The sequence below is a fragment of the Halyomorpha halys genome, unplaced genomic scaffold (genome assembly GCF_000696795.3).
Source record: "Halyomorpha halys isolate HHAL.00 unplaced genomic scaffold, Hhal_1.1 Scaffold1203.1, whole genome shotgun sequence".
Classification (NCBI taxonomy): Eukaryota; Metazoa; Arthropoda; class Insecta; order Hemiptera; family Pentatomidae; genus Halyomorpha; species Halyomorpha halys.
Genome location: NW_027108428.1, coordinates 115628 through 128086, shown reverse-complemented (window position 1 = coordinate 128086; position 12459 = coordinate 115628). Strand labels below are relative to the sequence as shown.

General features: G+C 37.9%; 1 protein-coding gene across 1 annotated transcript in view; it reads right to left on the bottom strand.

Annotated features, from left to right (window-relative positions):
* Nucleotides 1–929: 929 nt before the first annotated feature.
* The window catches only part of LOC106688776 (clotting factor G beta subunit), a gene marked incomplete at both ends in the record, with an annotated part of 120834 nt that continues 109304 nt past the window's right edge, over nucleotides 930–12459 (bottom strand). Inside the window, 2 exon segments of the mRNA XM_067046758.1 lie at nucleotides 930–1089; nucleotides 9312–9481. Of these exon segments, the coding sequence (XP_066902859.1) occupies nucleotides 930–1089; nucleotides 9312–9481 (330 nt within the window).

The window sequence follows — 12459 nt, the reverse complement described above, 5'->3', positions numbered from 1 at the left end:
AGGGGCGACCGCACACTGCTGAATTATAATGTGAGTGATAAGAGCGACGGTCTGCGTATAATAGAGATACCGATATAAGAGGAGTGAGGTGCCTGATGGACACCGGCAGTTCCAACACCATCATGTGCTGAGAAGGCTTACAAAAGCTCTGTGATGGAGAGAGGATACCCAAGACTCAGAAATGCCAATGCAAATTGTTTACCTTGAGTGGCCCTTGTGAGATAGAGGGGGAGGTCGAGATATGGTTGAACCGGTGGGAATTTAATAAGGAGAACTAGCCGGTTGTAGGTAGTATGCTGACGGAATACAAAGTGATTATGGGGTGTGACCTGCTTGAGAAGGTTGGAGTTTGGGTTAATTATATCAAGGGAAAATTGAGAATTAGGTTGGGGGTAAAATGTACAAATGTCATCACCAAAGAAATACCGAGGGCCTACGAGTCGAAGCAATCAATCAGGCTGAAGACAGAGACTTGGGAGAGAATATTAAGATATATTTTTTAAAGAAGGAGACATGGTTGGGGCAACCATGAAGACAGTCCATATGTGAAAGAGAAGAGATACCCGCAGGCACTACGACACTACATCTGAGAAGAGCTAAAAAGCTTAAAACACCAGGGAATAATTATTGATAGTACATTCCCATACAATAGTCCATTGTGGGTGGTTAAAAAGAAGAGTGCACCATGTGAAACTACTGAAAAGTACAGAGTGGTGATAGCAAATGATAATTACCGACCAACAAAATACTCAAATAAGTAAATCACTCCTGATTAGAACGAAACTTAATGGGCTGGACTAGTCTGCCGGGTCAAGGGGACCCTTTGCAATGCGCCTATTGAGTTAGAAATTAAAAGGGGTTTATCAAAGTAAGTAATTAATTACTCATTATTAACATTTTATAAACAAGTAAATAAAACCTGTACTCACTCTTGATGTGCGATGTTATCCAAGGCATATAATAAGAGACGTTGCTTTCCACGGTTTTATGGTCTGGATAGCATAACTCATCGCCGAATGAAACCACACCGACCAGAACGTACCTGTCTATCTCAGGATCAAGGTAGATGACAGGCCCACCTTTGTCTCCCTGTAATGGAAAGATATGATATCAGAAATAATTAAGGTGGAGAAGAAACAAAAATACGTGAGGTTATTTATACTTCAAATTACTAAATAATAATGATTCTTCATTGAGGAAAAAAATGTTGTTGCATGCTGTAGATTGGCGAATTGTTAAAGAAAAGAAGAAAACGGAGTAATGAATGAAGAAATAAAGAATACATATGAATAAGACATGAATGAGTTAACTCCATTTATATAAAGTGGCAAAACCATCACCTTCTTATTTATGCTGATTTTATCACTTGTAGGTCATTTAGGCTTAGGTATAAATACATAATTTAGAAATATGAAGATAGTGGGGGGGGGGGGTAGGGCGGTCAAAAAGAAACAAAAAATAGTATTCAACTATAATTTCTTTTACTTTTGTACATTGTAGAGCTTCATCAGAGCTGTCGTGTTGAAAGACTGAGCAAGAAGCAAGGTGATTCCTCCTATTCGCCAGCCTGGTCTAGCCCTCCTGGTCTTTTCTGTTTCTGAACTTATGAATACATAATTTAAAGACATGTAGGTGATGGTGGAGGGTGCGGTCATAAACAAAAAAATAGTTTTCAACTATTGATTTGTGATGTTTCACCCCACTATGCAAGGAAGCATACCGATTCTGGGCCTGTCTTTCAATACGACAGCTCTGATGAAGCTGTAAAAAGTGGGAAAAAATCGAAAAGAAATAGTTGAAAACTATTATTTCTTTATTTTAGAACGTGGCGTAATATATATTTTTTTTAGCCTCACAATAGTACAATTTATTTTTAAATCAATGAGTGTAACCAAATTTTTTAAGGCCATCTAGTGTGCTACGGCAAAAGAAAAGTTTGGGATCCACTAGTTTAGAGCATAAATTTTGTAGATTGAAATATGCCTAAGACAATGTTGAAAATTGTGTGCACTTTATCAAAAGAAATTTAAAAAAAAATAAAAGTTAACGGTACCATAGAGAAAAGTCAGTCACAGGCCCATGTCATAATTATTCCCAAAGAATAATAATGGAGCTCTTAGTATAGACTCAGAAGTCAGCCTTGTATATGTGTCAAAGGAAAAATAAAAACTGAGGATGCTTTTAACGTTTATGGTATACAATGGAACAGAGATCAATATTTAACGTGTTAATTGTTTTAAGACAGAATATATTATTCATATTAAGAAAATTAAGTTTATTCTACCTGAGGTAACAAACATTCGAAATCACACTTTTTAGGTGATTTTACTGTTAGTAGTACTGATTTTGATGGTGATTTTACTGTTGGTGGTACTGATTTTGATGGTGATTTTACTGTTAGTGGTACTGATTTTGGTGATTTTACTGTTAGTGGTACTGATTTTAATGGTGATTTTACTGTTAGTAGTACTGATTTTGATGGTAATTTTACTGTTATGGTAATGATTTTGATGGTAATTTTACTGTTCTGATAATGATTTTTACATTAGATGATGAGGTTTACTTGGCTTAAAAATTGTAATTTTCTTTTTTATGTATCTTCACAATATGTTTTTCTTAAAAATTCATTTCTTTTTAACACTTTTATTGCTACTTTCGAAATAAGTAACTTATAATGAATTGAAAATTAAATTAATTTTTAAACACTAAATTATGGACTGCAGAACAATATTTGCAGCCGAAAGTCAACCAATAGATATTGGACCATCAATAGCTCCAAAAAGTACAAGAGCCGGGAAGAAAAAAGGCAGTTATACTTTAATGAAATCTATATATAATTACCAGTTCAAATTGATGAGTCTGCCAAGTATAGGTTGGAGGAACACAAAATGCAGCTGTTGGGGGGCTAATGGGTGGGGCAACAGGAGGACAAGAGAGGGAGATGGGTGCGAATGTCTCCCCCACTCTTTGCGGATGAATCAGGCCAGAGTGCTCTACTCACTGTCTGGGGATTCCCAACCTCCCTATCCCTGCCAATGCCTACTGTCACCTCCGCCTCCGTAGAGTCCGAGGGGACTAGCGAACGACAGAGGCGGGAGTCCGTCCTACCCAACACCCAAGCTAGGCGTATGGCGTATGGTGGTGAGCTGAGGTTGAATGGCAGATGGTGTATAAAAATATACTGTCTCTTATCGACCCACTTGGGGCACCTGGCGCACCCCATTGTATCTAATGCCTGCTTCAGGGAGAGGAGGTAGTACCCGCAGTGTCTTTAAGAATCCCTATACTCGTGGGAATAAAATGAATGAAGACAACTTGTTTTATATTTTTCCCTTTCCATGTGAGGACTCGTTCTCAAATATTTCGGATCTGGCAGGGCCAGTAGTGAAACATTTTTTGTGATGTTTTAAGCTCATTCTCCACGATTCTGGAAGAGATGAGCGACGAGGAAATTCAGCAGGGGAAAGGGAGAAGTGGAAAAACTGCCCCCAGACTAGAAGGATGAAAGACAGAGGATCGGACGCAATGAAGAGGCGGCGTGAAATCAACAGACCCACAGCAGAATTACAGGAGACTGAGAGTGTTCAGGACCCAGCAACTTTGGCTGATATGGAAAAGAGCTCTACAGGAGCTGGTTCTGCTGTGGAGAGCGAGCCAAGGAGCAGGGAGATCTTCAGGCCCATCAGCCCCGGCTGATAGGGACCGGAACCCTTTGGGATCTGGAACGATCCGGAGAGCCGATACGAGGCGGGCGGGCGGTCTCAGGACGCTGAACGACCAGGCTCATCAACCTCTGTTGATAGGGACCAGAATTCTACAGGACCGGAACCCTCCACCGAGAAGAGGATTAGGTCCTCCCCAGGGACTTCTGCGCCTACGGCAAAGAGGCTTAGGTGAGGTGGTCCAACCAGACCATCATACTCTAACGCTGCGGGAAGCAGCAAGGTTTCCATCATTCCTGATGGCTATCCTTCCATCCGGTTCACTCGCAGAGTGATGATGCACAGTCACACCTGATCAGGATCATGGACGAGCAGGCACAGGGGGGTGCACACCTTGAGTTCAATAATTTTATATATCATCTCGGAGGAGAGGGGGGTGCATCGTGATTTGTGACAACCAAGCTGGTAGGGACTGGCTGTCAGTTGTCGTCAGTGATGTCACTGTCGGCAACAATATCACCTAGCACGCCGGCAATGTTGATGAGCTCCAAAGGACCACCAGGGTGGGAATTTTCTTCTCCGGTGAGCGAGTTGAGGCAGACATTCTCCTTCGAAGAATTGGCTACCAAAACTCGAGGATACCCGAAGTTGAAAGATGGACGCTGGTCGCCATTAAGGAAGAGGTGGCTGGCTTTTACGGGGTTTTAAGGTCCCGGAAAGCAGCCTATGCTTTTTGGAAGACAGAGGCTTCTTGATAAACTATAATTTCAAGAAGGTCTTTGTGAAGGTACATACTAGAAGGAGACCTCCACCTAGGGAAGAGAGAGGGGCTGGTGAGCCTATGAATGTGGAGAGTGCCGCATCGACCTCTCGCGCTTGCGTGAGTGGGGTGGTGGCCCATTGCATTGGAGCGAGAAGACCTGGAAGGCAGACCATGAGTGAATCTGGAGCGCAGGCTGTGAGCGAATCTGGTGGACTGACTACTAGTGGATACGGAGGCTGGCAGCAGGTGGTTCTGGAGGACGGGCTGTTGGTAGAGAGAATTTCTGGAGGCCTGGCTGCTGGGGGCGCGTCCACTTTGGGGGATGGTGAACCCACTGCTCCTAGGGCCTCCTCTGAGACAAGGACCGGGGGGGTTGGTGTCTCGCTGTCCCCGCCAGAGAGGGGCCCACCGGTAGCTGAGGACTAAAGAGGAGGATGAGATTGCTGCAAGTGAACCTGCGTCACTGCATTGCTGCTTGCAATGTTCTACAGCAGTATGTTTAGGGTAAGGATATTGATATTATTTTGATTCAAGAACCTTACTTAAAAATGGCAGGACCAGTGGACTGGACATGCGGGGGTACAGCATCATTTCTGTGCCAATGCATGCCATAACCTGTTTCCTGTACAAGAGTAAACAGAAGATGCTGCCTCTTTGGCACTTATGTTTCAGGGACTTGGCAGCAGCAAAGTTGGCCCTCAAAGAGGGAACCAATAGAGAGGTGACATTTGCCTCTGCTTATCTCCCCTATGCAGAGGCCACCACAACGTTGACCTTGAGGAAGTTGGCGGATGGGTTGGCTGGGAAGGACGAGGCAGTAGTCTCCATGGACGCCAACGTCCATCATTAGATCTGGGGGAACACAAACACCAACCTCTCTTGTGGTGAGTCCCTTTTTGAGTATTTTTTAGGGCATGACTTAGAGGTCCTCAACAGAGGTAGCAAGGCTACCTTTTTCAATAGGGTGTAGGCGGAAGTCATAGATATAACTATAGCCTCTCGTCGGGTAGATCCGATGATTAAGAACTGGCGCGTCTCGGATAAAGAGTCATGTTCTGACCATCGGTACGTTAGGTATGACTTGTCAACATGTGACATGACCGAGTCGGTGTACAGGAATGCAATGTTGACGAATTGGGATTTCTAGTGTACTCTACTCGAGGAAGAGGTTAAGAGTTGTCTAGGAACAATTAGGAATACCTGGCAACTTTAATGTCTTAATACGTCCCTAACAGATGCTATCATAAGATCCTTCACTGATAGTAACTGTGTATGCAGGATCCAAGTGAACAGGAATACGACCTGGTGGAATAAGGAATTGGCTAGGCTGTGTGGACTCACGAGGAGACTCTTCAATAGAGCGAAAAGAACAGGCTATTGGGACACTTATAAGAGTGCACTAACTTACTACAATAAGGCTGTGAGGAAAGCCAAAAGAGGGGCATGGAGGAGATCATCATCAATCAATAACATCATTTGCAATGATATTTTATTGATGCTACCTCCATGTTCAGGATCAATAGGATTCTATCCAGGGACTCTGAAAGGAGAGTGCTGGGTGTTGTTGGAGTGGAAGGGGGGTTCACCGATTCTGAAGTGGGAACCCTGGAGGCTCTAGCGCGCTCACACTTCTCTGGGTGTGTACTGATAGATGAAAATGACAACCCCCACTATAGAGAGCTACCCTTGTAGTAGAGATAAGTGCGTCGAGGCAAATAGGATTGGTACTCTGGCAAGGCTGAGTGGGGAATTGGATCTTTCTCGCCCTTTAAATCAGCCGGTACGGATGAAATCGTTCCGGTCTTATTACAAAAAGGTCTACCGGTCTTGAAACCATACCTCTTAGCATTGCTAAGCAGCTTGAGCTAGGCACTGAGACATGTAGTTGGAAAGTGTCGAAGGTGTGCTATATACCCAAACCAGGGAAAGCTTCTTATGACAACCCCAAGGCGTATAGACCTATCTGTCTGACATCCTTCTTAATGAAGACACTTGAGAAAGTTTTGGACAGACATATTAGGAAAACTGGTAGTTGGAGAGACCACTACACAGCGCTCAATTTACCTATCAATCCGGCAAATCCTGTGAGGATGCTTTTCACCACTTAGTGTCCAGGATTGAAACGAGTTTGGCCTATAAGGAGATTATGGCTGGTTTGTTTATTGACATTGAAGGCGGCTTTGATCGTACTCTCTACAGAACCATGGCAAGAGCTATGGAAATGAAAGGGATGGCTTTCTTTCAACTGAATCAATGAGATGTTGGAAGGAAGACTGCTCAAGTCAGAGTTAGAACATACTAAGATGTGGATGAAGCCCGCTGGTGGTTGTCCGAGGGCGGAGTTTTTTTTTTTATTATTTAGGTTATATGAAATAATTAAAACCTATTTATTTGTTCTAACTACTTTTTAATTAAATGTAAACATTAAGATTCATATTAAATTTTGTTCAAAGTGAAGGTATTTCCGCAAATACTTTGTTTAGGAGATGGATTAGATATAATACTAAGACGGCCTTTTATTTCTAATTGTTTAAAAACTATTCTAATTGGCATAAACTAATTGGCAACATAAGGATTAGTACTTCTTTGGATTAGCATTGGAAACTGTCAGTAATATTTATCAGTTTGTAAGTGACAATCGTAGAGTACTCATCATTATACCTTCAATTTATACTAATGATGAATATGCCGATATGGTGTTTGTGTGTGTGCTAATGCTGCCCGTCGTAAATATGCCTGGCGATTTCTGAATAGAAGATTACCAAACAAGTTTATATTTAGCTCCACGTCAGTCTATGTTTTAAAGAATCTGGTGCTTTTGCTATAATACCACAGGTATTTTAGATGGTATTTTTGCCCTTTTACGAAATGAAAAAGGAGTGCGACCATATTAAATATTTTGATGACAATCCATCTGGCAGTGTACGAGGAGCTGGAGCAGAATCAAATATTCCGCCAACTACAGTATGGAGAACTCTCATAGCAGATGGACCACCTATGGGTTGGTATATCATTATCTACGGGTACAAAATTTACTTCCACAAGATTTTCGGCAAAGAAGACATTTTTCAGATTGACATTTAAATCAAGTTGAGCATAATCCACAATTTTCAGGAAAGATTCTCTGGACAGATGAAGCTACCTTCACAAGAACAGGTATCTTCAATAAAAAAATAATCACATCTGGTCATAGGAGCACCAGTTTCAGTGCAATGTGTGGTTGTGAATAATAAACAATATTTTAATAGGTGTGCATTTCTTGCCACCTCCACTCACTGTGGGCACATTTCTGGAATTTCTGAATGATTACTATGATTTAGTTGAAAATATTGCATTACAACTGAGAAGGGACATGTGGCTTCAGTTAGATGGTTGTCCTTCACATTACGGAAGAGGTCCACTACAACGGCTACATGTTAATTATCCCAGTCAATGGATTGGCCGTGCAGGACCAGTGGCTTGGCCTCCACGCCCTCCAGACCTGACACCACTGGATTTTTTAGTTTGGGGTGACATTAAAAAAAATCTATTCAAGGCTGGTCTATGATCTAAATTCCTTATGAAGAAGGATAATTGAATCTTGTGAAACAATAAGATATATCCAGTTCCATCTTCCACTACTGCTGTTGAAGAAAGATGCCGAGACTGTCTTAATGCTTTTAGGAAATCACATTAAACAACATTTAATATAAATTTAATGTTTAAGTTTAATTAATAAAGTAGTTAAAACAAATAAATAAGTTTTATTTATTTCATATTACATAAATAATTCATAACAATGAAAATCTTTAGGTGTGAATACCTCCTAAACAAAGCGTTTGTGGACATACCTTCAGAGGAAATTGTTTTCTTCTTTTTAGGTCCTTAATTCATATTTTCAGTTTGGCCACTAACTCTGAAGCTACCTATATATCTCGAAAAACAGTCGACGTACAAATGGCTATTAACACTCAAATAAAAGCTTCTAAAATCACTAACTTCTGATTTTTCAGAGCATTTTTTGTGAAATGTTACTTTTTAAAATGCTATATCTTGAGAACTATTGACTAATAATTATACATAATATTCATAGACGTAATCAAGAATTGGGAAGAAATAACTGGGTTTTTTTTCACCATGGCTCTTGAACTAACTAATAGGAGACACAACCCCCTTCAACGCACCACCTGCCTAGCGGGTCACTACTCATTCAGCGCAGATATCTAACAGAATGAAAACTTTCCCTGTTAACAATAAGGCCTTTTACCACTTTCTATTTGTTTGGAAACTTTCTGCTTTACACAGACTCTGATGAGGGAAAGAGTAAATAAGCAGTAAATAACTGTTAACTAAACGAAAAACTTGTAATAGAAAAAATAGATTGACACACATGGAATATAGCAAAATGAAATACAGTAAAGGAAGGTTATTCAACATGGAGGTGCAGTCACAGTTGCACGGAAGTTGCTGAGGTTGCTCTGAAATTACGCCGCTTTACAGGAACTACTACTGAAAGAGACGAGAAAAGTAAAGATAAATCTTGTGAAGGTATTTATCTAAGAATTAAACATTACAAAAAAAAAAAAAAAAAAAAAAGACTACAATTAAAGAAATATATCAATTATAATAGAAAATAAAGTTTCAACATGATTATATTCTAATAACTCCAAACTTTCGTCCATCCTGAAGGATATCTTATTTATATTATAAGCTATAATAAAGTTATTAAAATATGTGTATATATAGTTGACCGTAAAAATTGATATATAAGAAGATGGTCAGGGTTGTGGTCAAAAGTGAAACAAAAATAGTTGTAAACACATAAATTAATTAAATATTATTATAAATTACATAAAGTAAAATATTTTTTGTACACAATCTTTTCAAATAGAATAATAAATTATTACCAAGCAGGCTCCTTTGCCCTTGGCTCCAGTGCAAATCTGATTGAATATTCCGGGACGGGGATTGTAGAGGGGAAGCCACACGGGCTTGCATTCGGAGTGCGGAAGGATCTTCACGTCTACCCTCCTGAGGATCCGGCCAACAGGTTGGTTTATTCCGACCATACCCCAACCTTCAGACAATAATCAACATTACAAAGCATTCAGAGTAGTATCATCAACCATTAGGCAACTTTTTAAATTTTTTTTATATATTTGTAAAAATTGTTTCGGTGGTACACTAGGACCCTTTACACTAGATTTACAAAGTTAGTAGATTACAATTGACATGTTCACAAAGTTACAATTACAAAGGGAGAAAGTAACAAATTTTCACTTACAATTACAATTACATACTTACAATTACAATTAACATCTTACAAAGTTACAATTAGAATTGACGTAGTGAGTAAATTACTATATTAAATTGTGCATTCACTTATACATGCTGGAATTAGAGTTAGATTATTTTTTTTCCTTACCTCCTGGAACAAAAAGAAATAAGCATTTACAAATATATACAGTAAGAAAAATTATATGTACATATGCCGGCTATTTGATTATCTTGTTTTGCCGGGATGGCATTATAAGAATGGACGGCAACCAATTATCTTTCATATGAATTTAAGTGTTTATAAATAATTCATGATTTAATTAGGTAATTATAAAGGTAATGAATAATGGTTTACACTTCCAAAGTAGGTATTTCTATGTTAAAATTGAGCAGTAAAGTGGAAACCCAACTATAAACGGTGTTCATTAGATTGTTAATGGTCAGTGATGACATTACATCTAACAAGGCCAGAATCTGACCATTATTCCCGATACTAACTAGAGTGTCAACTATAAATCTTCTCCAGATCTTATCAAAAGTATTTTCTATATCAAGAAATACTGCTAATACTTTTCTCTCATTATCAAAGGCTTTTAGGATATCGGACTGTAACTGAACCAAGTTGTCTCTAGTACTCCTCCCTTTCCTGAACCCACTCTGCCATGCTGGCAGTACACTATTAGCTTCCAAGTACCATATCAGTCTATTAGAAATAAGTTTTTTCCATCAATTTACATATATATGAGGAGAGGGTGATCGGTCTATAACTATTAACATCCATGGGGTCTTTGTCTATCTTCAGAATAGGAATCATGATCGCTTCCTTCCATGCATTCGGAAAACTATTATATTGTAGTTCAAAGCGGCTAGAAATTCGTGCATGGAAAAGGACAGGTTTAGTGGATCAAGTGGACCCTTAGTGATAAATAGTGGTATTGATTCGATAGCTTGCTTTATGTTAAGGAAGTGAGTAGAGTAAGTTACAGTTGATGAAGGATCACAGAAATGCTAGAGTGTTTGCTAAGATTACAGGGTCAGTTTCATAATGGTCACGAATATTCAGACAATTTATTTGAGGTACATGGCCATAATTTTTCTATAAGCCAGAAAACAACTCCTGGTGTGTTACAGTTTCTCTTAAAAAGTTCTGCCATGATATTTTTTACTATTTTTGATCACATAAATTGCATGCTTTCTGGCCACTTTGTAGTTTTTCGGAGGATGGGCGGCGGAGAAATTTATTAGGCACCTTTAATGTAATGAATGAACTTCACTTAGTCTTGAAATTATCATAACAGTGAGAAAACGGAGAAACCTTATACCCTATATATTATGGTCATTAGTTATCGTTATTTCCATTATTCAAATCTTAAAAATAATTATTGAACTTTATTTATAATCTTTATTTTTTCTTGAGACTGGTAACTTTTTTATAAATAATTCAAATTTCATCCATTATAGTCTCAAAACCTTTTATTTCTCTTATAAGTCCGATGTTTCGGACAATCCGGCCATCTTCAGGGACAATCTACTACAAAACAGTTTCTATTACATGTATGATCCTACAAACAATTCAATTACTTAACATCATTATTTATAATTTACCTTACCTTAATACAACTTTGAAACCATATAATTTAAACAACTCTAACTTCATGCAGGCTATTCTGCCCAGGTCAAAACATCAATATCTATGAAAAATTAAAAACATTAGGTAAAAGATATTTTTTTAAATTAGTATATCCCACATATGTTTAATTACCTAATTTGTCAAATATCACTTAAAACAAAGTCAAAATCATTCATCAGCAGAAACTATTTCTTAAACATTTATCACAACAATGCTTGTAACCTTCCTCCACTCAGTTCAAGCATTTAAAAATTATTTATCATAACTACATTTTTGTCAATTTTCCTCTTTATTTCATTAGCAAAAATCCTATCAAGGCCAACTATAATTATCCACATACAATTTATCCTATATTATTTATAAATTAATCTTACATATTGCATCTTATAATATGTATTAATAAGCATTGTTACCACCTTAGGATGTATGGACTGATAAAACTACATAAACAAAATAAACCTTTAAGACCAATTATAAATGGCATAAATGGGCCTTTATATAATATAACAAATTATTTCAAAAATAGCTTCACTAATGTATATAGAGACAAAGAAATTGACATTATAAATGTAATAGAAGCAAAACAGAAACTAAGGGATATTAAAATTGGGTATGATGAGACGATGATAAGTTATGATGTTGTCTCATTGTTTACAAATATTCCACTCAAATTGGTATATAAAATCATAAATGAAAAATGGGAGGAAATCAAACCAAACACAAATATAAAAAATAAAAAATTGTTCCAAGAAGGAATAAAATTATGCTGTGAAAATGGCATTTTCAAGTACAAAGGTGATACATACAGACAGCTTTTCGGAGTTCCAATGGGAGGAAGCTTATCAATATCATTAGCAGGACTAGTCATGAATAATCTTATAAAAGATGTACTTTGAAAATCAGGTATTCAAGTAAAAATTATGTTAAAATACATAGATGATATTTTTTGTATTTTAAAGAAAACAGATGTAAATAGATTGCTTGAAGAACTAAATAGCCACCATGAAAAATTAAAGTTCACAATGGAATTGGAAAAGGATGGTAAATTAAGATTTTTAGATACGTTGATAATAAGACAAGGTAAGAATATAATCACAGAGTGGACAAAAAAAGAAACAAGTAGTGATATAATATTGAATTATTATTCT